The 27,205-nt window shown below is 38.6% G+C and overlaps 1 protein-coding gene across 9 annotated transcripts; it reads right to left on the bottom strand.

The window, feature by feature from the left end:
- Positions 1 to 263: 263 nt before the first annotated feature.
- Positions 264 to 20,398, bottom strand: BNIP2 (BCL2 interacting protein 2). Of its 9 annotated transcripts, none has more exons than XM_049813348.1 (12): positions 20,378 to 20,398; positions 16,210 to 16,347; positions 15,571 to 15,701; positions 14,731 to 14,798; positions 13,449 to 13,616; positions 11,360 to 11,536; positions 10,595 to 10,697; positions 10,164 to 10,295; positions 9,464 to 9,550; positions 9,224 to 9,322; positions 7,714 to 7,749; positions 264 to 5,143 (listed from the first exon to the last, which is right to left on the bottom strand). In XM_049813348.1, exons 3-12 carry the CDS (start codon positions 15,618 to 15,620, stop codon positions 5,092 to 5,094), a joined length of 972 nt encoding a protein of 323 aa, XP_049669305.1. In that variant the 5' UTR covers positions 15,621 to 15,701; positions 16,210 to 16,347; positions 20,378 to 20,398; the 3' UTR covers positions 264 to 5,091. The 9 variants fall into 9 exon arrangements, with proteins under 9 accessions (XP_049669305.1, XP_049669304.1, XP_049669303.1 ...); XM_049813347.1 differs by lacking the exon at positions 20,378 to 20,398 and adding an exon at positions 20,274 to 20,362; XM_049813346.1 differs by lacking the exon at positions 20,378 to 20,398 and adding an exon at positions 20,274 to 20,340 and having other exon boundaries at positions 16,210 to 17,239.
- Between the last annotated feature and the right edge of the window lie 6,807 nt (positions 20,399 to 27,205).

Genomic DNA, 27,205 nt, shown 5'->3' with positions numbered 1-27,205 from the left:
TTAAGCTACGAGCTGAACCCATTTTCCTCTAGCGTTGTATTCCCAACCTGTACCGACTGCCAAAAAACCTTTTAAGTACTCGACTCCCAAACCGTCGTCAAAATAATTGTTGAATTTCACTGAGACTAGCGAACTGGCACCTACAAAGGTTTAAATGTCACATTTTTAGGAGGGAGGGGGTGGTGCATACGATCACAAAAGACACTCGCGTTATCAATATATTCCTACGCAGTAAAATAAAACATTCAGACCTTTTCCAAAGGTGTTTATTGCATATAGCATTTATTTTTTTTCCTAATTAAAAAGTTTCCCATAAGTAGTAACAGCTAGCACATTCAGAAATGTGTTTATCACCTTACTCCATGACACTGTGAAACACAAACAGAAAAGGGAAGCTCATTTTTTTTTAAAAAAAAAGGATCATAACATTCTTAAGAGGTAGGTGAAGAGTCTTGTACTTACATAGTTTTATATTAAAGGGGCAAAGGAAAATAGTGACATCTGTGAAGAACATTAATAGTCAATTTAAGCCAGTTATACCACCTACGAGTCACAACTTATGTTTCTGCATGACTAGTGCAGCTTTGTTTTGTTAAACACTGCACATTTCCCATATCACCCATAACTTTATTGATAACTAATAGGCGGTGTCCTAACCCTTGTATCTGCCATTCAACTGGTAGAGCACCCTACTACTTGGGCTTTTTCTGTTAATAAAAAGGCTTTGTTCATATCACCGAATAAGAAACACTGCAGAACTGCAGAGCCACTGGGATTGTAAGCATCGGTCTTCCATGAATATTTTTTGTAATTATTAACCTGGAATTCCATGTCATAAATACTAACTGGAGCTAGCTAGAGTAAGGAGCATGGTAACATAAAGACTTGACTTTTTGAAAACACTCCAGTAGCTTCTCCTTGGATCATTTGCAATACTGGGGGGGGGGAGAACCAACAACCAACCTATGTTTAAATCGGATTAATCTGGGCAGTCCAAATTGCAGAACTGAAAAAACATCTAGTTGAGCAAAGAATGGCTTTAATTTCACTGATCTCAGTCCTGCTTGAAGGGAATGATGAAAAACTGTAACACAACTGCACCCTCTTCACAAATGCCCTTTTTTCCTGTTAGCTCAATATACGGAACAAGATGTGATAAAGGAAACCATGTAGTTCAACTTAAAATTTTGAAGCTAGGAAAGCTGCCAAATCTGTCTTTCAGTATATGAATATTTAAATATTCCTTGTATTTCAGAGTGCTACTCTGACTAAAACCAGATATCCTTAAAAAGTATAATTAAAGCACTTATTTCAAGCATCTCCGACAACCAGTCGGTGAAACAAATCCTCTGGAGAATGACCTGCATCCACAAGGATTGAATAAGAATTTTTACTGAAAGCTTTATAAGACTTCTGCGGTTACAAAAAGCACGCAAGCTATTATCCCTCTCCCCTCTGTTCCTTGTACAAGACTTTTCTGAGGGAGACTGGAATGACTTGAGAATTAAAGTCATCTCCAAAAACAACAGCTTTTGATACAAGATGCATTTAAGCCATCTTTCTATGTAATAAATACTGTATAAATCTGTAAGATACACAGACAAAAATTTGACACTGAAAGAAATACACTTTTCACCAAGAAACTTATTTCTTTGTGACAGATTTAGTTTAGAAAGTGCCCATTCACTATGTAGTTCCATTATTTTCAGTTAACTACAGACATTTCAGTAGATGACATCAGTGAAGCTGACATATGACTAGGCACCAATGCCACCCTCTCCTCCCTATGACACACTTCGAGGTCATTTCATAAAAGATTCCATTACCACCAGCATGTAATCTGATCTTGAAGTCTGACACAAATTAGCTGTTGAAAGGTTTTAAGCTGTCATTAAAGCATTTAAGAATATTATGCAACAAAATTGCTGAAACATGCTAACAGACTATATACCAATTGTGTGCAATTCAGAATATAACTACTGTTTCTCAGTACAAAGTTCCTCACAGCAAGAAATACTATTCTTCACTTGTTCACTGAAAATAAAGGAAAAATATGCTAAACTGTATTATGAACAAGGTTACATACTATTCTAACTAGTTCTAAGCTTTTTGGAACCAAAAATTCTCCGTTTTAACATCACAGAACCTCAAAGACTTCAATCTGCTTCAGCACTAAATCCTTATACATCCCTCTCCATTACTTTCCAACAGAACATGGCTTTGCCATACTACACAGAACGTCAAGAACATTCAAGCAATCTACAGTGTACTCGCATCAGTTTTTAAATGACACTTTCTCCAAAATCTTTGCCACTTCTGAACACTTACCCTATTGCAGAAACCAATTTACAAAATGTCACATCCACACAGAGAGGCCACTGGCCCAAACCACCATTTCAGCTGCGCACAGTAATAACAAAAGATAAACAATGACTTATTACCACATATATATATATATATATATATATAAACAAACTAATGAGACTTCCAAATCAAAGGTAAGTAAGTACTCATGAAATTATCTTTTCCTGACAGGACTTAAACTGTATTCTGGGAACATGAGTTTTAGAAGGAAGTGCCATTGAATGGTGAATTCCCTGAAATACTGTATCTTATCACAAAGTGATTCAGGTTTTGAAATAACTTTTATTAAAGTATGAAATTCCAACTTCTCATGTTTTTAAATATTAAAATATATTAAACTATTTTATAAATTTTAAAAAGGGAAATTTGACAAAAAGTTACCCATCTGTGTTCAAAGTAACCTTGGGACCTCGTCGCTTTTTGTAAACAACCATCTCACCATTTTAAATGATGAGCTGCAAAAGATCAGAGGGGAATAATTCTTTAGTACACCTGTTTCTTAGGCTGCATATCTTTAAGGACAGAAAACTGTTGTGCTCTATATTCATTCATGAAAACTTATACTAGAGAAATAAACCATTCAGTAAGCACATACACATTTCCAAAAGAAATTGTACTGCTGTAGCATGAAACTGTAAAATCACTCAGCCACCAGGAAAGACAACAGTAAAAGTGCCATCATTTGATAATACGGTCTATATAGAGGACTGCCTACTCTATACTGCACTATACACATAAGCAGCAACAGGACATGTAGGACTACAATCCTCCCGCCAAGAATATGATTTTAGTGAGAAGAATACCTTTTTAAATCAGGAAAAATTTGAAATGAGATGATCAGAATGCTTAGTATCTAGCTTAGGACCCACAGAGAATCAGTAAAAATCAAGAAGGTTTACAGGTTTGCATGTTCATACACTGCACTGTGAAAGTATCAAAAGGAAACAGGCTGTAAGTGTCCAATTTACTGACTGGAACTTTACATTAATCCGGGTCAACACTGAAACTGGAGCAGAAAATAAAGACAGCCCAAAGAAACTGTTCACATTTGTGTTCTGCTTTCAGAGCAAGATCCAGACCTGATAAAATGGATGCAAGGCAACTTGAAAGAGAACAGCCTACATATTAATCTTTTTGAAACTGTGATACAGAAGCTGCTATAAAAAAAGTACCTAGATCTTGAGATGAAAGTCTCTGAATTGCAGAATTAAAACTCCCAGACATGGGTAATTTGCCCTCACCTGACATGAATATGCTCTCAGAGTCTACATGCATCATTAGAGAGATTAGATTTATTGTTAATTGGTAATAAGTCGTGACTGCTATTTATCAGTGTCAGATAGTAATCTTGTTGAACACAACCTTTTTTCTTTTTAAATAAGGGAACTGTGTAACACTAACTTTTAATATAATTAAGAACTGATATTTTCAACATTAAGACAAAATTGGGAGCACAATAAAAACCAAAAGTGAAGATTTAATATTTGCTACAATATTATATTGCTCAACTCCTGAATGGATTTATTTGCAGGCACCTGCCCTTACAGGGAAGTAGCAATGGTTATCAAGAGATGTTACAAACTTCCACAACGTATCAACCAGTGCATTATTGTTGCCCTGATAAACCTATAAACACTAGTTAGGAGTCCAAGAACATCTCTTACAGACACAAGTTTACTACCATTGTGGGGAGGAAAAAACCCACCAACCTTTAAATCACCTTTTTTTTTTTTTGTTAAGTGAAATTAGTGCTGGCATCATGTGCCAAACTAAGAGCTTTAGAAATGGATGTTTCATCTACAGGGATGACACAGGGATTCCCCATACCTCTGCAAACAACTGATATTATGGTGAGAACATCTATGTAACTCCCAAGCTCTACGTACAACCACAGTTCCTACAACCAATATTTATCCAAGAAGAATTGCAATGAACTCATTTCCTACTGGTAGCTGAGATAGCCTTGATTTACTGAAGCAGAATCTAAATTCACAACTACATTGAGAAAGGTCTGATATCTTACTAGTCATTCAAACAGTTCAGCTCCTGCTGTGGCTTAGGCTTAAACCCTTTGGCCAACAGACTGAAGTTCACAGAACTGCAGTTCTGCATTCTCAAAAATGGACTAAAAGACACCAAAGCTCAAGCTCACTCTAGTGAGGTAAATGAGTACTGCTTGTATTAGATATATGAACAACAACAAGGATCTCCGCACTTGTGAAAGACTACATTATGTGATTCTTAATATCCAAACAAATTAAGGTTTTTGTGACAACAAAGAAATGCACTTGACCATTTACAGCAAAACAGATTTATACAATAACAAGTAACTTATGGCCTTGTCTACCTGCAGATGAATTCCTTCAGCAGGTACACACAATATATTGCTCAGTCATAAAAATATATATTATCTCTTTCCTTTAACATTTAGGTACATAAATATTTTACTGAAGAACATGCATCATTTAGATAAACAACTGCAAGAACACCCTCTGAAAACATAGGGTTCTTTGACATTTAGCAGTATGAAATGATTACATAAACGTAGCTATTAAAGTCAAGACAAACCAATACAGCAGTAAGCAGTCCATTGTGTGCTAGTCCAAAGAAATTCGGCACCTTTTGCAACAGATTATATAATATATACACACACAGAACACATTGTAAATGGAGCAAAAATAGCATCATTCCATCTGCATATTCTTCAGTCTTGTTTGGACTCCAAACTTACTGTTCACTTTTCTGCTCTTGTTTTCCATTCAGCTCTTGGTCAACTCTGCTTAGTAAAGAAAGCAGTAAAATTAAAACCATGTTAAGAAGTAGTTTAGTTTGATAGCTCACATATTAAGCAAAAACTATTAACAGGAAAACACCAAGCTTTTACATGGAAAAAGTTTTAGTAAATAAACATTAGGATTTTTATTGAATGCCATCACAATGCTTTGCCTTTTTTAAAAAAAAAAGTTTTCCTACCTCCCCCTAGAAATTAATTAAAACTGTTAAGAAACCATTTAAATAACTATAGCATTCAAAAGGAAGCATTTGAAAAGTGCAAGTGAAGTTTGACTACAAAAGGAAAAAAGCAGGTTCTGTGCTTTTATTAATGAATGCAAGCAGGAATACAAATTTACAGGTAACATGACAACACTGTCAAGCACTGTGCTGGGATGAATTCACACACTGCAGAATAAGCACAGAATTACCACTGATGGCAATACTTCTTCTATGAAGTTCTAGGACTCTTGTAATTACCCAGGAAAAATTCACCATCATTCTGATAAAACTGGTTTTTTGTTTGTGGGGTTTTTTGGTTTTGTTTTTTGTTTGTTTTTTGTTTGTTTTGGGTTTTGTTTTTTGGTGGTTTTTTTTTTATATCCGCCTTAGGACTAGCAAACAAAATGTTGCCTTGCAGAAACCAGTGGATGGTTGACAGTCCTGCATGAGATGTACTTTTCCTCTTCACAGTAAGAACAAGCTACAGTCTTAACTATATCTTCTGGAAAATAAATTGTGCATGGAGGTAAGTTAATTTTAAAACCAACAGCAGTTCCAAAGTGAGAGAGGCTAAGGCCAAGTTTGTCCTCTAACAACCTAATTGTCTAACCTACCTGTCCAGTCTCTCAAACTATAACCAGCCAGTTTTTCAAAATGGTAAAAGTGACAGCTCTTCTAGGCCATAAACCGATATAAAGGGGAGGCAATGGGATTTTTTTGTTTGTTGCTTGGTTGTTTTTTGTGGGGTTGTTTTTTGTTGCCTTTTATTTTTGCAGCTGTAAAAACTGAACCTACTACATAAGGATTTAATAGGTCTGGAGCAGTCGTGTCTAGAAGCAACAGTCCTAGTCAAATACCTCTTTGCCTGCCCAGTACGCAGCTGCAAGTCATCCCTGTCCTCACTGCAGTATTTTAGAAAAGCACATTTTGACATAGCTTACAGGACTAACAGAAAGTGTAAGAAAATACGGTAAGCTAATGCAAACAAGCTATGCATAAACATAGAGCTGACAGTATAAATCCATACAGGTATATCATATGCTAGCTCCCAAACCAACTCATACACATAGCCAAGGAATTCCTACTGCCATCCTCAAATTTAGTAACTACACTTCAACACATCTCCTTTCCCCCTATTATAACAAATAATACCTCAACTGCTTTCAACCTGATTAAAGTCGCAGTATCAAATAGTGCCTGTGATCTCTCCTCTACGTATAAGTTTCACTTGGGAACATACTACTTTTTACAAAAGTGATGGCAGTATAAGCGGTATCAACCGGGACACTAAAAAGTGCTTGCTGTACTGGAGACTTGAAAAAGTTTTTACATTACTGTTTGAATGTCTCAGGTTTGCATCCTGAATACAATGGGCCTTGCAATGGAATTGGGCATATAGAATTATGTATGCTGGTGGGGCGTGGCGGGGGGGAGGCAGAAATCAAGCAGAACTGTTCTTAAATATGTACTGGAAGGGTTTCTTAAATTTGACACAGTACTTCAGGTTACACACTGCAAAATTATCACTTAATTTGAATAATTCCTAGAGAATGTTCAACACTTGTCACTAGCTTTACCTGCTAGCTTTCAGAAAGAATTTAAATTCCTTTTATTTTAATCTCTCAGTGTTCCTCTTAGACAATAAGTCTCCCTCAATAGTTATGCACACACAAGAAGAGTAATTAAAAAAAAGCAAAGTTAGTAGCAAAACCTTTCAGTACATGTGTTAATGAGAGCAAAAAAGTAACATATCCATTCAAAAATTTTCATCATCTGCTAGAATAGCTTGAATAGTTAGCAGGAGACTGAAAATTAACAAAATGAAAATCCAGTGTTTATTAGCAAGGAACATAGGCACTGCAAATACAAACAGCACTAAAAATACTAATTTAGATTGCATCTGTTCAAGTTAATAACTGAAAAGGTAGTGAATACCAAAAGTGCAAAATACAAAATTCAATATTAGAGCTTCTTCCAGAGTTCCATCTCTGCTGATGCATAGCTACAGCTTAGCACCTAAAACCAGCTCTTCCTTCAGACATCACTTTTTGTTAGAAAGAAGCACTACTTTTGTCTCTTGAAGATTCAGTTGAGAAACACGTATCCCCTTAGACATGAGCACCTCATGTAGTAGAGACTATTCACAAATATCTGTTTGAACATCCAGGGTGAGTTCTTTTAGATGATATATTGTACTTGCAGGCAGTATAGTTACTTTCATGCATAAAAACTTAGTCACTAGTGCATGTTTATATTTACAAATGCTTATTCCTTTATGCAAGCCAATCAACTGGGAGTTAGTTGCAGTGCAAATTGTCTTATCTAGATGCAACCCTAATCAAAATATGAAGATACCTTTTCTGTTTCTTTCTAAACTTTTCTTCTTCATACCTTGGTGAGGAAAAGTTTGATTTCAGTAAACATAACATATGAAGGCCAAATTCAACAGAAGCTGCAAACTGGTATTAGTGTCAATACAGTTTGTAGAAACATACCAAGTTTTGAAAATTATATAATTAAGAAAAAATATATTGTACCTCCAAAATTTATAAGCAAGAAGCATTAAGATTTAGTTACTATGACATACGAATTCAATACTTCTTGTACAGTATTAATGTCCATCACTGAAATTTAAAGTCTGTATTTGTAACAGTTTGAAGCCAGATGTAATCCTCCACAGAAGTCTGAGAATTAACTCCATAAGTCAACCAAGTTCAACCTTTGCAGAACAGTTAAAAGGTTTATGAATACAGAAAGGAGTCTTTCTCTCCTTAGAAAGACAGTCTGTGTATTTATAACACATCCTTCAAAAGCCCCAGTAAAAAAATATTCTAAAGATAGCACAAGGTTGCTTCAGCATTGTCATGTCTTTCCTCTCCACCCCAAGAAAACTGTGTTTTCTCTATTTTACAAAATGTTAAACTCTGCAACTGATACCAGCTGAATGTTTACTGCAATAACCAGCCATATGCAGAAGCGTGGGGGAACAATTTGTGGATTTGTCCAATATGGATGTGCCCTTCTGTCCACACAGTGAGACTATGCCACCTTTCCTTATGGAGTTCCCAGTTTGCAATCACCTATTGTGATGCATTCTCTATAGGTTTTGTACGTTAGACCCTCTAATAGGCCGATCGATTTGTCATCAAAATTGTTGGTATTTTCATCTGGCTTTTTTAAGGCCCAAGTTTGTGATTTCTACTCTATTACTGCACCCACAAATGCTATTGACAAAAGTATCATCATCATCGTATTTGAGAGCAAAGTTGTGCTGACGTTAAAATGGATATTTATACCTGGAGGGAAGGAAGAGGAGAAAACCAAGGACATTGATGCTGCCTTCACCTCTTCACCAAAGTAGTTTTAGAACTATTATGGGTAGGGATTCATCATTTTTCCACCACAGCTGCTCTTTTAAATGAATCCCAACCCAAGTGGTATTTCACCACTTAATTTGTTCCACATTTTAGCATGAACACCAAAGATACTATAAATAACTTCAGTATCAACATGTCCAGAATTTCTCACTCACAAGCCAGTTTAGCATACTAAAGGGTGTAACAACTGGAATGAGACCTTGTCTCTAGAAGACTTAATTTACACACACCATAATTTGGTAATTACGTAAGGCACTATTTGTGAAAATCCCTATAACATTAACAATTTCACTATCCATGCTACTGCATACCAAACTGTAGTCAGCACTGTGGTCAAACATGGATACTCCTCCTAGATACAGTGATGATCTGAGTTAAATTAAATTTTATTAAATGCAAATTATTACATTCAAACCAATCATTGAATACAATATATACTGGTTCTAAAACATGATCAGTGTAGAACATGTTTGAATAATAAAACGTACTGTTTTATGCATTCTGGGATGCCAACGTATTCCATGGGGATGAGTTCAGCTAGTTCTGCCAGGGTAAAGACATACCTAATTTTTTGGCTGAATTTTGAGCTGTGGAAGAACAAATGCAGGGTACAGTTACAACTTAAAAAGTTTTCAATAGGTCAACATTAAAACAGTTTTTGAAGTTTAAAGTAAACAGTTGTTAGGATTTTTATTTTTTTTTCAAAGAAATAGCTTCCAGAGTATTACCTAATAAAAGGTTTTGTGATGGCCAGAAGTGTTCTGATGAACCAAGAAGGATGAACTATGATTAGTGATTTCAGGTTTTTCCTTAACCTAAAGAATTCAAACAGAGGACATAATTACTAGAACAAAAAAGCAGCATGACAACAAGGGTGGTTTTTTTTAATATATAAGTATGTTTTTGGCAAGCACAACTGTCACATAAATCTAGTATTCTGACATTCCATTATTAGGCATTACCATCTGCCAGAAGAAAAAAACAAAGCACACAACCATATAGTCAAAATTTAAGATATAGTATCATTTTGACAATAATGACAAGGAAATAACATTCCAAAGAAAAGTTTCTTTGAATCTTTTTACACAACTAATGATGAAGTCCTTCACGAAGGACCCCCCCTTTACCACCTTATCATATTAATACAAGAAATTTTAAGGATATTCTATGTGGTAAGAGTATTCAGTATTCTAACACTACTGTTTTCACTTAAAACAAACAAAAAACCACCCCGCAACAAAAAAAGCCAGGCATGCCTGTAGCATTATTCCACATTGTCCAGCTGAGGAATAGGTTTTCAATATACCAAGCAATTTGCTTAAATCTTATCCAGTAGGTACCAGATACCACATTAAACAGCAGTTTTTCCTAAACAAGTATATCACTGAACATGTGAATATTGTAAGAAAACACTGCAGAGCTTCTTACCTTCTATCAATTTGCTGGTAACATTTCCTAAGCCAGCCTAAACTTGGCATTTTTCTCCTTGTTGTTGCACCATTCAGGTAAACTATCATATAGTTCTCTGCTACTAACAGCTCTAAAGTGCCAATTACATACCTGCAGAGACAAGCAACAAAAACTTTCAAGTAAAGATCTGTGGATATTAAAGTAATTCCTAGTAGTGCTCAAACATATTTAAAAAAACAAGGCTGGCAAAAGTGTTGAGCAACATCTAATAATTTTTCTTCCCTCTCCTGGAAGCAGATGTAGTTGCTTTTCTATTTGTTACTTTTCTCTCATCTGAAATATAAAAAGCTTCATTAAAAAGATGAGAGAGAAGTAGGCCTTACATTAAAATGCTAATTTTCACAACGTGAAATTAAGATAGTATTCATCAGAGGCAGATGATGACTTACTTAAATAGATTGTCCATTAGATATCTGTAGTTAGGCTGACTGCTTTCAGGCATAAAGCAAACAGCAAACACAACAATGGCATTTAACCCATCACCATAATAACCTAAAAACAAAGGAAAAAGCAACAGTGGTAACAAAGGTGACTATACAATAACTACCTTTACACAGAGTCAAGCATATTCAGTAAGCTTTCTCATTATTTACCTTGAAGAGACTTACAAACATCTGTTCTATATAGGCAGATTCATAGTTACAGAAAACCTGAAGATTTCTTTTTCAAGTTCATCTACATCTAAAGAAATAGCTGAAGTTGATGTAAATCAAATGCTGTACCTACAAATCAACATCTCAGTATAGAATCTCAATATATTTAATAAAGTTTTTATATAGCCAACTTTTCTTCCAAACTAAACTCCACAGACTGTTGGGAAGAGTCATTAAATTGACTTACGCCTTAGTAAATCTACAATTAATGCTTTCAACACTCTTAAAACCAAAAAATTATACTGGTAGCACTGACACTGTAGAACAGCTAAGTACATCTTATTACATATAAGCATGTTAGTAGCTTCATTTGAACATGTGCACATTTTTGAACTTTAGTTTAATAGGGAAAAAAATATTAAATCCACCATATGCCTTAATACTGCAACAAATGAATTATCATATGAGTCTTTATACCCAAAGCTCTTTCTGTGCCACCCCAACTTAGCTTAAAGTAGTAAGTTTCTCAACAGTTCCCCTCAGCACATCACTAATCCTTACCACCATGACTGATAACTTTTTTATATGGTTCAATTGCCTTCATGTCCACCCTATGGTCCTGTTCTCCAATCCTAAACATTCGCCAGCGCCGACCATCATCTTTCTCCTCTGCTGCAGTGTATTCAGTAAGTGATCCTTTCCTAATTACATCAGTAGTTTTTGGTTTTGGAAGATCATCTGCCAAAGTTAAAACATGTTCAAGATCCATTATGAATACTATGTATAGTGACAATCAATTACAATACAGGTTAACCACTTTGCTATCTAATCTATTTTAATGTTCTTTAGCCAGTCAGACATAACAGCTGACTTAGTTCCTTCAGTCATTACAAAATAGGATCTCATGGGTGTCATACATATTTTAGTAAAATACTCCATGTTGGCAGTTATCCATTGACTGTAGTTTTCTATGTTAAAGTACGTGACAAATTTCAATTCACATAGAAACACTAGTTAATTGTAGGCTTTCAGAATACAGACCTCGATGAATCTCACCAAAACAGACAAAGTGGTTAACTCCGATGATAATTACACAGGTTGCTTGATCACAGATTTACATAAAAGCATGATTTAAAACATTGACAGTACCTTGCAAGCAGACATGCAGGCAAATCTATTTAGAAATTAAATCTAATTCATATGTGTGCAATCAATATATATGAAATTTATGCTGACAGCAATCTGTAAAACAATTTGCTCCAATTAAATTATGATTCTTGACTTTGTTGCATAGACCTTACCCAAAGCGAGAAAAACCTACTGCAAGTTAGTTGTCTGCTCCCAAGACAAAGCTGTTAATTGAAACTATCCTTCCAGGAAAATGAAGGCAGCAGCATTAAAGGAAGAAAAGACAGAAATCCTTTTCAGCCACTTTTAAAAACAAGGCACAAACATCCGGAACATTTCCTTTGCATCATTGCAAAACTAACCCTAAATACCAATTCTTCTTCACCAAAATGATGAAAATCCTTTTACACAGGTAAACCCACAGGCTCTGTTACAAAAGCTTCACCTGCAATATGTCTTTAGCTATTTTAAAAAACCCCTTATTCTAAAGAGTGTTTCTTTCTCCATATACAAGCTATCTTGGAATGAAGAACAGGTAGTGTTTCATACATAACAGTGAAAAGAGAGCTTCCTGTTTACTCAAGAATTCAAAGTATTTTTTTTTTTCCAGAATAAAAAAGTTATAATTGATTTTACATGTTTAGAGACATTCTTAAGTCATGAAGTTTACAGAAGTTAGACTCCAACTGTTTGAGCAACACAACAGTTCTTAGCTTACATAAAAGGGCCTTAAAACATAATTAAAACTGAAAGTATAAAACTTGTGCTTTAACTCCTACACAGAACTTCTTTACCTCCAATAAAATTTCTTAGAATCTCCAGGTTTTGCCTGTAAGAATAGGATGAAGCATCTACTCATTTCTTAAATTTCAGATCATTACTAGTGAGGCTATAGCTATGTTAACTTCCTATCAAGTCATTTCAGAATTCCTTGACACAAAAATAGAGGCTCTTCCACCACTTCCAGTCAACCCAGAAAGCAAGCAAACTCTAAGGCTACTGACCTTTTGCCATCCTCACCACAGTAAGATATGAGATCAGGTGTTAGTCAGTATTTTTAAAAAAACATTCAGTCTTCCTTCAATACAAAGGCTTGCAATTCATCAATTTCCAACTAGCTAATCTACATCACTTTATATGGTTCACCTCTATTTAAAACTCATCTATAATACATGTAAAACACCTTTGGTATATTTTTTTTTCCCCAGGTTGGTTCTTAAAAACATACTGCAACAAAGAGGATTTTCCATAACTTTTGAGTCTTACAGGTGTTTAATGACATTCACCTAAGTTTTTGGAGGTACAGCTATTATTATGTTGTCTGTGTACTCATCAGTCAAGGTCTGATTTGCTCTTTAAAAATTCATTGCATATATTCCCAATTTCTAATCTAATCATTCCCTTTTTATTTTTCCTCTTGTAATATTGAGCCATAGTTATTTCCCACCTGAAAAACTGTTGACCTGCACATAAGAAAATAGAAATATTTACAGGCATCAGACAAAAGTAACAAATTACTTACCTTCCCATTCAAACTCATTGCTATTTTCTGAAGGAGTATCCAAGTCGTCCAAATCAATCTCTCCACTCTCATCCAAGTCATCAGACAAAACAGATTCTTCACTGTGATCCAAAGTTAAGCTAATATCTGGAGCTGTTAGTTTCTTCCTCACTTTGGTTCCATTAACCTCTGTATTTAAAAAAGCAAATTGTTTCTTTTCAAACCTAAAGCGAGTTTAGATAGGCATATTAACAAGACAGAAGACCACAATGCTTTCTCAGAATGCATTGTAATTTAATTCCCATAATTTAAACAATGTATCTTTGGAATAAGAATTAAACACAGGGTGAAAAGAACAGCACTTGGAGGTCAAAGTTCTCAAGTCCTCAAGACTGTAAGTTTACCCAATTGCATACACACTATGATCACAGCGGTAGACCACCATACTCCCTACAGAAGAAAAACCTGAAGTGCTGCCACCACTTAAGCAACTATTACCCATGCTAGCTATACCAAAGCATTCCATGAGTTGTTCTAGATAATTATACTAAGTAAGTCTTGCAAATAATGCAATAAGTTCATGTCGCTAGCCCTTGATTTTGTTAGATATTGGTAACATCATAACCATCTTTGATGAAATAAAAAAATAATATACAAGCTGCAAAAACCCAGAAGCCTGGCAGACAACAGTGAGGACAGAAAATTAAAGAAACTATTAGGGGAACACCCAGCATGTTTTGAGACATAAGGCAAGTACTTGTGTGATTCCAACAGTAGTTGAAAGCAGGGAATAAAATAAAATGACTGATATAGCACTGAAAATGCCACAACTAAAGCAGACTGACAAGATACAAAAAAATTAAAAATGAAAAAAAAAAAAGGCATCTGTATTATTACGCCCCTGACCATTTGGATGGGCAACATTCTTAAAAGGCCACAAAGGTCTGAAATTTGGAGAGAAACTGAGGTAGGCCCTAACTGATGCACAGAAGCCAAATAATGAACCAAGATTTTAAGACAGGTCAGGAAGTGAGTGCAGTTATTCATTTTTGTCCAGTATTACCTGGATAGCTTTGTTCACAGAGAGGATGAAGAGTCTCATATTTTATTCCCAAACCCTTTTCTTTCTAGACAAGATGTTTATAATACCCTTCACATACAAAAATGTCATTTAGAATGCTGTTTCCTCAAGCCTGACTCAAAAACCACCCCTACTCCCCAAAACACCCTAAACCAAAAATAGTTTTAAAACAGCCATCTTAAGTAGGAAGCGGTCAGCTTGACTGGAGTGGAATGTTCTTACCAGCTTCACTTTCTGTTCCAGTTGCAGCCAATATATCTGACTCAACAGGATCATCCTCTGGCAGGGGCCTGGTGCACAAAGTAGAAACTACTGTTACAAAACTTTTTTTTTTCTTTTTTAAATAACCAGCTAAATGCCAAATATTTAGGCTTACGCACTGCTAAAAATCCCACTGTGGGATAGTACTGAACTAAATTTACTTACAGCCTAAGTTCAAGCTTTCAGTAAACAAAGCCCCAAAGTAGCAGAAAATTCCTTTACAGCATGCAGGTGACCATCTGTTGATGCGACAAATGCCAAAATACTGGTTGCTACAAGTGTGTGTCATCCTTAAGAAAACTTATATTCTGGCTTAAGAAAATTTGACATTAAATACATTACAGAAGTAGTTTAGTCATGTTATTACAGAAAGCCTCTAAAGTCAGCTCTTTTAGTTTCTTTGTAGGCCCAAGCATCACTAGCAGTCCAAACTGTTAAAAGTTTTGCTCAAAAATGTTGCTTAATGAAATATTTGGGCCTTCAGACACTAGTAGTAACATGCAAACAATGTAGTTGCAAAAGAGTACCACAGAAAACTAAGCCCAACTTCCAAATTTTCACTTTAGTAACACTGGAAACTTCAAAAGTGTCATGCCTGTTTTACTTAACTTAGCCATGAACATGAAGTGATCCCTTTCCAGACCATGAAGAAACATGCCACAAAACCTTTTCAAGATGACTATATTAATGGATATCACTTCAAGATTATTGAGTGTTAGTTCACCAGGAAGATAAAGAGGTAAGCTTATTCTGGATGTTATGCATTTGATTTTAATTACTATAAAGAAAAAAATTAAAAACCTTGGGAAATCTTCATCTTGCCATTCCTCCTTAAACTCAACACCTTCCATTCTCCAGCCAACTTGAACTGCTAATAGAGACTCCTGATCACCCAGAACCTCTTGTCTTCAGGACAGTGGGCTAAAGAGGAGCTGCAGGAACATAACAGAAGATGCTAGTTCAATACTATTGTAATGCCCATACTTGCAACACATCCTTTCACTTATCACCAAGTTGAGGTATTATGCAGAAAAAAAACCACACAAAACAACCACAGGGAAAAGTTTATGATTTGTCTCCATTTTTTTTTTTTTCATACAAAACTACTTATGGCATAGTTTATCATGCAATAATTTAGGCTGGAAGGGATCTCATGTAGTCCAATACCCCACTCAAGCAGGATCAACATCTCGGCTAAAAACCAAGGCCTTGAGCAACCCGATCTATCATTTAGGATTACACCAGTTCACTCCAAACTGTAAGAAACCTGACAGCTCTCTAGATTCTAAGAGAGATATTGAATAAGTGTGTATTTTGAGAACCGCGCCCCCCAAGATGGTCAGATCTAAAACACAACCCAGTTCTTAAAAAAAAAAAAAAAAGTAAAAAATCACACGCTTTAAAGATAACTATTTCAGAAAGTGTTTTCAGAAAACTCACCCTGTGATGTGCAAGTCAAGCTGTGTTTTTTCAGGCTCACCCATCACCAGCAACAAGGAATCCCCAATAATGGAACATAATAAACCATTCTGCTGACATACAAGTCCAAGCCAGTTGAAGCTCTTAGCTGCGTTGGCTCTAAAAATTGGCAGGAGCAGGTAAGCTTATCAATGCAGATATTAAGAAAAATCAACACTAATCAAAACAGGAAACAATTATATTTTTGAATGCAAAGAAGCAATCACCACAGAACACTACTATGTACAAAGTCTGAATGCAATCATACTGCTAGTTAAGCAGAAAAACAATATTTTATGTGGCTAAAAAGAAATGTTACACTTACTGTTCTGTATGATGACCTTTCACAACAAATCTCAATTTCTCTTCTCCTGACCTGATTACAGTCACAGACTGTTTTTAAAACACCCTGCAATGCTTAAAGCTACACTACACAAGCCGATGAACAAAAAATTTAAAAGACTGATTTTTGTAAAACTCCAGTACCAGCAACAAATTAAACACTAATGACTAAAATTTAAGCTTATTTTTATGGACATTTCCCTGCTTCCCTCACCCAGAAAACTGAAATAAAATTCCTGTAAGGTAGCAGCCTAGTTCCTCTTAAGGGTCAGACTCTCCCGTTCAAATTGTTCAGCCCCTGCACCACTCAGTTGCTGTCAGTACGTGCCAGTACACACAATCCCCAAAAAGTTGCCCCAGCAATTGTCCTCCTAGCTCTTCCTTTTTCTCTTTGTCGTTTTTGACTTACACGCTCTTTGGAGTAGTTTCTTGCTGCTCAAATCACATGACTTTCCTTGTGAAACATGTCCTCTCTTTCATTAAGATGATATTCTCAGCATACAGTTTCTCCTAAGTACTAACCTGCTAAGTGTTTGCAACAATAAATTTTAAATATTTGCTTGGAGATCTGATCATATTTTGATCAGTAGTAACAGTGAATATGTGCATAGTTCTTTATGCATTTGTTTCAGGACACCGAGATGAAGCAGGAGAAGTTTCACAAGGTACTCTGCGCAGTCAAGAGAATACAGTGGTTACAATCAGTACAGAACAGACCATCTGATGCAAATACGCAGTTCACTGCAAACAGACACTAAAGAGAAAATCTAAACTGATGACTTCAATCTTAAAGGACAGATGAAGAAATGAATAAAACTGACAGTAAAAAAAACCCCCACAACAAAAACACACCACCACAAACCAACCCTACCACTGTGCTGGTGGCTATAAGACACTACTCTTGAGCTCGCCTGCACTGCATTCACAAGACAGTTTAAAGTAGGGGTTTGCTTCAAGACTTGAATAGTTTCCTCACCACACTTTTGAAGAATACCAAACACCAAGTAACATCTATTAATTTCAGATGTACAGGATTTCAGTGCAGAAGCAATTCCTACCTGCATGTATTCCATTACATTAAGATAAACTCGATACACTAAAGAAAGGCACAGAGTTTAAAAGTTACTCGTGCTGTAACCAAAGTTTAAGACACTTTTACAAAACACTTCTCGCATTACTTACAGAATTCTCATCAGCAGCTTCTCATTAAGGTAGACTTGAAAGCAATCATTCACTAAATACCGCATAGTACAACTGCAGACAACTTAAAAGGCAAGTTTCAAGTTCAACATCAGATAAGCTTGAATTTAGGTTTTCAGCATCCTACCTAACATGCAGACTAAGTAGTTGTTTTGGATGTTTCAACTTAAAGTCTTATGTACAAAAGCACTATCACCTGTCAACTAGAAGAATGAGAAATTAAGGAGGAAGGGCAATCCCAAGAAAGTTAGAAAAGTTCTGACTTTAAAGTTAACTACTGAATACTTTTACATCACTAATATAAATGCTTACAAAGCAGGGGAAAAACAAATCTACTATTTCTGCTTATAAAAACTAAAGCATAGTTTAGAATAGTCTTCCTACAGCTGCTGTGACGGTGCGGACATCTTCTGTTTTTACTATGCCAAAGTCTTTTTTTAATTCAGCTGTAAATCAAAGATAAAAGCGTAACTTGAAAAATGTAATATATTGTAATAATGCAAGTATTTACTAGTCACGTCGAATAAAAGCAATTAAATTTCTACCTGATCCTAGCACTCTTCATGGACAACTCAAAAAGCTGTGGTTTCTGAGAACAGCAAGCCTGATCATTTTTACTCTCCATTGCTCATTATTTTCCATTTTACTTAAATGGAATCGGAAGATTGGGAGCTATCTAAAGGTCAGAAACTTCAACACATCAAAGAACATCTGGATGCAGGATTGCCATGTGGTTCTGCTCTCTTACTGGAACCACGGGACTTTGGTTCTCAACAACGCCTTTGATATTTCTAAGCATCTCAACAGGCAAGTTATAATACTACAAAAAGAAAAAAATATCACAAGGGAACACATCACTAAAACGCACTACTCTTCCACTGCAGCTAACGAAGAGATTTCCATTTCCAGAACACCAGGTTAAACCTACTCAAGTTTGCATGTGAAGAGTATTACTGCTTACACTAGAAGTCGAACATCAGTGTTCTCATCATTTTTCCTGGAAGAAGGGATAATTTTCAGAGATCTCTCGTTAATACCAAGCTGGCTTAGTTGGTAGGTGCTGGAATACCAAATACAAGAATATTTAAGAAGCCTATTATAAACTGCCATTTTTAAGAATTTAGTTTGCAGCTAAACAGGGATTCTAATCTGTCCCAGATACTTAGAAAGAAGAAAAAAAAAAGAGACAGAATGCATGAGATGGTTTTATTCATTAAGTTAAAGACTCCTTGCAAAAATTATTTTTTAGGTTTTCACTCTGAGTTCTCAGAGGAATACACAAATAAATAGAAGTTATGCATTTACATAGGCATATCTGCCTATTCAATACAGAGGCCTATATTCAGTCTCTGACCAGCACCTCAGCATTTGAAGTAGAATAAATATAAGGCTTATTTCGCAACACAACTGCAATGACGAGCACACTACTGAACTAGGTACCTGATCAGCAAAGAATAGCGCGCTGTTTCCATCTCAGAAAGTGGAAATCAACTTTAAAAAAAACAAAGTTAGCCTACTTTTTCTACATTTCACCCTCACCATTTCAGCAGAAACATTAACTGTTACTAAAGTGAATTCCAGGTTCCAGGCATTAAAGAGGTGCCTCCAAGAGTATTTTTCACATTTGATTTTACAGCAAGTGAAATCTAAGGAACAGGTATATTTTTCTGGTACACACATCCACACGGTACAGCTCACTATAATTTCTAAATGTTTTTATAACCCCATTGGCTTTTAGAATGTGGCCACACTAGCCGTGACCCCAGGAAACACTTCCCAGACCTGAAGATGGACAGCCAAACTTTCTCACTTGCAAGTCTGCATGATGAGGTGATGCAAAGACTTTCATTAATAACAGGTCAATTCTTTGCCTCCTTTTACTCCCTTCTCTCAGCATCAAAGCATGGAGAAATCAGTCCATTAAAAGAGAAAACTTTGAAAACACTCTTGCTGTCATCTCCGAGGATACTACTTTGAATTCCACATCGAGGGCAAGAGAAGAATCTGCATTTCTGAATCACCGAGGCTCATTTAAAGGCAAGTACTACCTTGTCTGACAACAGTCAAAAAGAATTTATACCCTGTCTAAAGGCAATCAATATTCCTACCTAAGATTTAGATACGCATACACGCTAACCAGAAATAATCAATTACTACTTGCCGTATTACACTAGCAGCCGGAGGAACCAAAAGAAAAGGCGCTAGAAAGCGACTTTTGCGACGCACCGCGCACTTGCTAAACCTACATCGGAAAAAGTTACTCCGGGCCCCTTCCCCCGCGACGCCGCGGCCCGCTCCGCGGAGGACCCGCCCGCCCGAGGCGCAGGCCAGCAGCACCGCCCCGGTCGGGCCGCCAGCGCCCGACGGCTCCGGACTCAGCCCCGCCGCCCCTGGCGCACCGGCGAGCGGGCCGCGGCCCTGCCCTGCCCTGCCGCCCGCACAGCGCGGCCGGGCCGCGGCGCAAGGCTCCCGGCTCGCCCTTATCGGCCCCTCCGCGGACGTACCTGGCGGAACACGCACGGGGCGGGACGGGACGGGACGGGACGGGCCGCGGCGTCGCCCGGGCCGCCGCGGAAAGGGCCCTCTCCGCCGCGCTGCCCCTGCTCACCCGGAAGCGCATACGCCGCTGGACTCACGTGACGGCCCCTCTCCGGGGCGAGGCGGGAGTGGAGGGGGGAGGGAGGGGGGGGGTGTGTGTGTGTGTGTGAGGCTTGGAGCACTCACGCGCATGCGTCAAAGAAGGCCGCTGCCGCCCCGCCCCCGGGCAGTTGGCGCGTGCGCACTCTCTCCTCGCACATCGCGCCGAGGGGGCGGGCGGGCGGGCGGACGAGCGTTCGCTGGGAGCGCGCGGGGCGGGTCTCGCGCCGCTCTGAGGGGAGACGGCGGGGCCCGGGCGCCGGCCGGGATGGCGTCCGTCCTCTCTCGCCCGTCCTCTCGTCCCCGGGGCTGAGGAGCGCTGCCCATCCCCCGGGAGCGCGGTAAGGATCAGTCCTGCGGCCCGGGCGGCCCTCAGGTGCGGGTGATTAACGGCGCCGCTGCTGTCCCTGGGCACCCACAGCTCCTTTCCCCCGCTGCCCGTCCGGCCAGGGCAGCCGCTTGTCACAGGAACGGTAACTGAGGGGCCGCGATAAACGGGACACAGAATGGCAAATGTGAAGTCCGCTCGCAGGGTTCTGTGTACTGACCGGCGTGCTGTGCCTGGAACGTCAGGTGCTTGGGAAAGTATGGGACGAATGTCAGAAAGAAGAGTGGAACCTTCTCCGTGAGGAAAAAGAGAACATGTAGTATCAATATTACATACTGGCAAGGCAGTGGTAGCAAGAGTTACCGAGCAAAAAACCCGAATCTCTGCATCAGTTGAAACTACAACTTCAGCCATATAAATACAGCATCCAAAATACAGTCCTTCTTCATAACATAATGCAGTGATATTACATATGCCCAATAGACGCACAGGAAGTTAGATAAATCTCATTTTCACCTTTTTCACATACTTAAGAATGGCAATGGTAGTCAATTTTACTAGGAGGAGGAGATCAAGATAGAAGGAAGGCTTTGGCTAAGGTTTAGAAGTTGCCACTGACACGCTGTTGTAATATACAGACAGCTACTAACTTGATCACAGCTAATCTTTTGCCCAAAGGTGAACAATGCAACAATAGCAACAAAGTTTGTTTTATTGTAGGGTGCTGAAGGAACTTGGAATAAACGTGACAGATGTGGTGAAGCGTGGAAAGAATTAAAAACTGATATAAGGGGGCACAAATTGAATGGGGGAAAACATGAGAAGGAAAAATACAACTAAAGAAGAACAGAAAGCACAGCCACCCCCAACCAGCAAAGATAAAATCTATGAAAAACAGGAAAAAAACCCCAATTATTAAGGTAAATTAATTAGACCATTGAAAATATATTTAAAAGACTTAGTATCGTGCACAGCAAACAGCCTGAGGCCTATAGGTGTTACTGTAACAAGTTTATCAGGTAATAGTACAAATGTAAAGCAAGAGCTAGCTTAAGTATAAAGAAAGGGTGTGTAACGACTGGTAGGAGAAATGCAGTAAAACATTGAGGGGAAACGGCAAAAGGGAAAAAAATTGTATCCTGTCACCTTTGTTCTATCACTGTTTTTTGTTTGTGGAAGTAAGAATGCAACAGAGGATGACAAAATACTCTATAATAAGGATATCATATTTTTCTATCTGCTCCCAGCCACACACCAAACTTAATGTTACTAGTGTACCTACTTTGGAACTTCCTATGCCTGTAGCACCCCAGCTTTTAATAGCGAAGATCCGATTATGTGACTTTTGTGATCAGTTTGTAAGGTACTTGCCTAGGTATTGAAGACTGAATGGCAAGAGGCCTCAGCCTGCTGGTTCAGAGTTTCTGTGATCAGTTGGAATTATTATAGAATGAGCTGTGTCTAACTGAGCTCTAAAGATCACGGGTGTCTGTGATTCCTAGAGGGGCACATTGCATTACAGAAAAAAGAGGTTCCCTTTTATGGGCTGCTCAGTTAACATGGATCAAAACTTGCCTATTAGTTTAATGCCTGAACACCCCTTATTTTATCAGCAAACTTAAGTTTGCAAAGTGTCAGAGTACAGATTTTGAATCAGTACTGTTCTATCCTGGTTTAGATAAAGTAGAAAATTACATTAAATTGTGATGTAGAGAATCATTTTATTACCCAATAGATAATCTTCCTTGTCTTTCAACGTACCAATAGGAAGTAAAGGGCCACCATGACTTAACTTATTAAGTCAAAAGGTTGAAAGTTTTCCGGCAAATTAATGTTTTAAGAAAAATTAGGTCTCATACTAAATACTTCTAATGCTTTTCTAAGTGTGCTTCAGTTGTTCATTGTGATGGGTTAACCCTGGCTGAACACCAGGTGCCCACCAAAGCCGTTCTATCACTCCCCCATCCTCAGCTGGACAGGGGAGAGAAAATATAACAAAAGGCTTGCGGGTCGAGATAAGGACAGGAGAGATCATTCACTATTACCGTCACGGGCAAAACAGACTCAGTTTGGGAAAATTAACTCAATTTATTACAAATCAACCAGAGCAAGGTAATGAGAAATAAAACGAAATCTCAGAACACCTTCCCACCACCCCTCCCTTCTTCCCGGGCACAACTACACTCCCAGATTTCACCACCGAGCCCCCCCAGCAGCACAGGGGGACAGGGATGGGGTTTATGGTCATCACACGTTATTTTCTGCCGCTTCACCTCCTCAGGACGAGGGCTGATCACACTCTTCCCCTGCTCCAGCGTGGGGTCCCACCCACGGGAGACAGTCCTCCACGAACTCCTCCAATGTGGGCCATTCCCACGGGCTGCAGTTCTTCATGAACTGCTCCAGCATGGGTCCATTCCACGGTGTGCAGTCCTTCAGGAGCACACTGCTCCAGCGCGGGTCCCCCACGGGGTCACAAGTCCTGCCAGAAAACCTGCTCCGTGGGCTCCTCTCTCCACAGATCCGCAGGTCCTGCCAGGAACCTGCTCCAGCGCGGGGTTCCCACGGGGTCACAGCCTTCTTCGGGAACCCACCTGCTCCAGCGTGGGGTCCTCCACGGGCTACAGGTGGATATCTGCTCCACCGTGGACCTCCCTGGGCTGCAGGGGGACAGCCTGCCTCACCAGGGTCTTCACCACGGGCTTCAGGGGAATCTTCGCTCCAGCGCCTGGAGCATCTCCTCCCCCTCCTTCTTCACTGACCTTGGTGTCCGCAGGCTTGTTTCTCTTACATGTTCTCACTCCTCACTCCCGCGGCTGTTTTTCTCCGTCCCAACTTTTTCCTTCTTAAAAATGTTATCACAGAGGCGTTACCACTATCACTGATTGGCTCGGCCTTGGCCGGTGGCCGGTCCGTCCTAGAGCCGGCTGCTATGGGCTCGCTCTCTCTCGAACACAGGGGAAGCTTCCAGCAGCTTCTTACAGAAGCCACCCCTGTAACACCCCCCACCCCGCTACCAAAACCTTGCCAGACAAAACCAATACATTCATAAACTCAAAACTGCCTTCAAAATGCACCAATGTCATCTGCAGGACACCAGCGCCAAACTTGTGTCATGGTGGTCAGCAAAGTTGTGCAATTTCCCATCTCTTACACCGGGTGGCACAATATAGCTGGAAATCGATCGAGTGCTCAAATGTAACCTAGAAAACAAGCAAACAAGAGGTCAGAGCCAACTGCTAGGGAATGTTGAATAATTCTATTTTTAAACATCAGACAATTGCAAATATAAGCAGTTTCTCACATGAAAGCTTTACCAAAGAAAACAGGCTTGGAGGAATAATGCTCTGTTGCATGAATTTTGTCCAGTACATGGGAAAAATCAACTGTTACACAATTTCGGTTCTCACATAATTCACAATTAACCTTTAAATAGAAAGCAGTCATCAAAAGCAACGGAATACAAAACATTCACCTTTTTCGTGGTCTTTTCCCATTTTACTTATTAGAAAAATATTTTCTAGTAATCTAAAAAAAAACCCCAAACCCAACAACTAGATTAAAAATGCCTTCCCCTTTCAAGTGGTTCAAGCAACAGCTCAGAAATGTTGGAACTTTAAAACATTCATTTGAAAGTCTGTCTCTGTGGGGTTGGATGTAGAGACTGCATTTGTATAGAATTCCTCCTTGCCATTTTCCCTATACAGAAAGTACGAATACTGGTTTTTTCCCAACTTTATCTTGCCCTTTTTTGATGATACAGGCTTTGGACTGTAGTTTACCTCTGCTTTTGTAATCAATCCACACACATAATTTGGCTCCTGTCTTAGACACCTGTGATACAAAACGACAAGAGCAACACATGCAGTAGTAGCTTTCAGATATGCGGACAGGAAGTAGGTAGTGCATAAGGTTTTGCCTCACTTCTGGTATTCCTGCTGGGTACATCATCACCTCTTTAAAGCCCTTCTATTGTAATCAGTTGTCATGCTGCTGTAGCTAGCTGAGTTTCATAGTTGCATCCTCTTTGCATATCATGGGGTAAATTATTGATCAGAAAGTGACCCTCACCACAGCCCTTCTATGTCCCTGTGTACTTTCTCCTAAACCTCCCTGAGCTACTTCAGATACAACCCACGATGCTGTAGTGGACTAGTTCTTAAGCAGATTTGCACTTCACATCTGCTAGCACTCCTCCCTGAAGTTTTGCCTTTTTCTATCTCCAGAAGATACCTTGTTGAAAAGAAGTCAAGGTCTAACTCAGGTCTAAGTGAAGATCTTGTGTTTGGAATTCAGCTAGAAACATTCAAAAACACAAAGAATGCACATCTTTCATAATAGTCAAACCAAACCCCAGACCTTTGCCATTTCAAGGAAATGGCTATTACCGACATACAAAAGAGAATCTATTCATCCTCTGTGTATGTGATTTTCAGTTTTTCTAATATATTTTTCCTATCAGAGAGCATCACAGTTTGTTGGGTACAAACAGCCATATCAGTATGAGAGAAAGCAAGAGCCAACTTGCTAGCCATGAGAATCTTCATGTCTGCCTTTGTGGGGAGGGGGGATATAATTATTATCTTGTTTACAGAAGCTATTGAAGTTCTTCATTAGTATTTAGATAAGGTTTCTGTATCTGCAAGTGAAAGGTACTAAATACATTGCTATTAATACTGTATTTGCTAACTACTATGCCCTCAAGAAAAATAGATATTAATCCTAAGTTTCACTTTGGTTGAAAACTGAGGGACCCATTAACTGTGGGAATAACGTGGAAAAATAAAACAATAGGAGATCTCTTGCATCTGCCTCTTCCAGATAAATATCATTAGACAATTTCAGTGCACCACCAAAATTGCAGACAAATGTGTGGCTGTATACCATTCACTCACATTCCTTAATATGTGCTAGAAAGACTGCCTATCTCAGAAAAAGCAGATAGTTACACATAGGTACAGATAACTTCTGTTTTCTGAGGTTATTTTCTGCATAGGTATTTTTGACATGGTAAACAGTCTTATATTACTGTGCCTCATAAAAAAATACCCGATCTTTGCCATTTGCAGTATCAGCTTGATGTCTACCATAATGCTGTGTTAGTAATATCATTTTTATCTTAACTGTGTCCGAATCCAATATCAAGTGTGGATGAACCATACCAGGAAAATATTTATGCATAATCAAAAAATCTGGAACTTCCTTCATATGAAACTGTTGAGTTCTCAGTTTGCATTTCTGTGTGTTCTGATGGTCACGTTGTTATTCATACTTGCATGCAGTATGAATTCAGTGATACTTGGTTCAGCTCACTTCTTATAGTTTCTGAAAAAAACATGAAGTACCCTGTTACATGGACAGAAGATATCTTTGCTGGTTGAGCTTGAGGGGAAAACTGGGTACAATTATATATTCTTTTAATTATTCATGACTTGGGTCTGAAGTGAATGTGTATACGTTTTTCACTTATTCACTTTATAAAATTCAAAACTAAGCCCAGAAGCAGTTTTATTCTTGGCAGCATGACAAGTTTCCTTTCCTCAACAAACCAGTCAAAGGAATTGTTCCTCAGAGAATTTGTCATCCTCACGTATCCCAGCGAGTCGGGAGGGGAGCTGGCATTCATTACACCCCCCCATCACACATATGTGTGTGCGCAGTCCCTCCCGCTCTCTCTCTCTCTCCCTCTCTGACTGTGACAACAAGCCCATCTCAGAGGACTGTGTTTATATCTAGCATGTGGTTTCATTTGTGTAGCTGATTTGCAGTTCATTAATCTAGAAAGCATTGCCCAGTTCTGGTAAGGACAATGTATCCACCCATATTCTGCTTATTCTGCCTCCTATCCCTCATGCAACACACAGTTTAGAGAGAGGCAATTTGCTCTGTTTTGTGGAACAACTAGAGCAAAAGCAGCTCAGGAGCCAAAGCTGATGTAAACATACATTAGGAAATTGTTTTGATCTGGCCTATCAGGCTGCTGGCAATGCACTGTGCTTCCTTGGGAGACATGCAAATTTATGGGACACAACTTGACATGATTAAGGCAATGCATACAGAAGAGGTAGTTGCCCTTCGGCAAGAGAATGGTGTCAAGAACCAATGATTCTTTAAGTTCTTGGCAGCGCAGGTAGGATCATGAAATTAGGGGTCTCTTGCAGATTCATTATAATTTAAGTGTTGGGTTGGGTATTTTTTAAACTGTTTTTCCAGCTTCTATGGTTGTATTCCTAGTAGTTGTTTGTCTTGCAGGGGAACCTAAGGACAACAGTCAATGTGCAGTCTTCAAAACCTAAATCTGTATCTGCTGATACTATGATAGCTTACGATAGCTTGTTGAGTCTGGAGACAACAACAACAACAACAACAACAACAAGAATTAAAATAATGCCACAGGGAGGCATCAACTTCTGCTATTCACTCACAGCAGTGGGGTTCTTCACTTTGAAATTTAATTATCAGAGACACTGA

This window comes from Accipiter gentilis, chromosome 10 (assembly GCF_929443795.1).
Source record: "Accipiter gentilis chromosome 10, bAccGen1.1, whole genome shotgun sequence".
Taxonomy (NCBI): Eukaryota; Metazoa; Chordata; class Aves; order Accipitriformes; family Accipitridae; genus Astur; species Astur gentilis.
Note: the sequence above shows the minus strand (reverse complement) of the source record. Positions and strands in the feature narration are given on the sequence as shown.

What these genes read in the sequence shown, in the direction of transcription:
- BNIP2 (XM_049813348.1), bottom strand. Translation starts at nt 15,620, where the DNA reads ATGGAAGGTGTTGAGTTTAAGGAGGAATGGCAAGATGAAGATTTCCCA. An exon ending in ATCCCAGAATGCATAAAACA is followed by an intron (nt 7,750 to 9,223) that starts GTACGTTTTATT and finishes TTCCTCACCAAG; the next exon opens with GTATGAAGAAGAAAAGTTTA. An exon ending in TTTAGAAAGAAACAGAAAAG is followed by an intron (nt 5,144 to 7,713) that starts GTATCTTCATAT and finishes TTCTTTACTAAG; the next exon opens with CAGAGTTGACCAAGAGCTGA.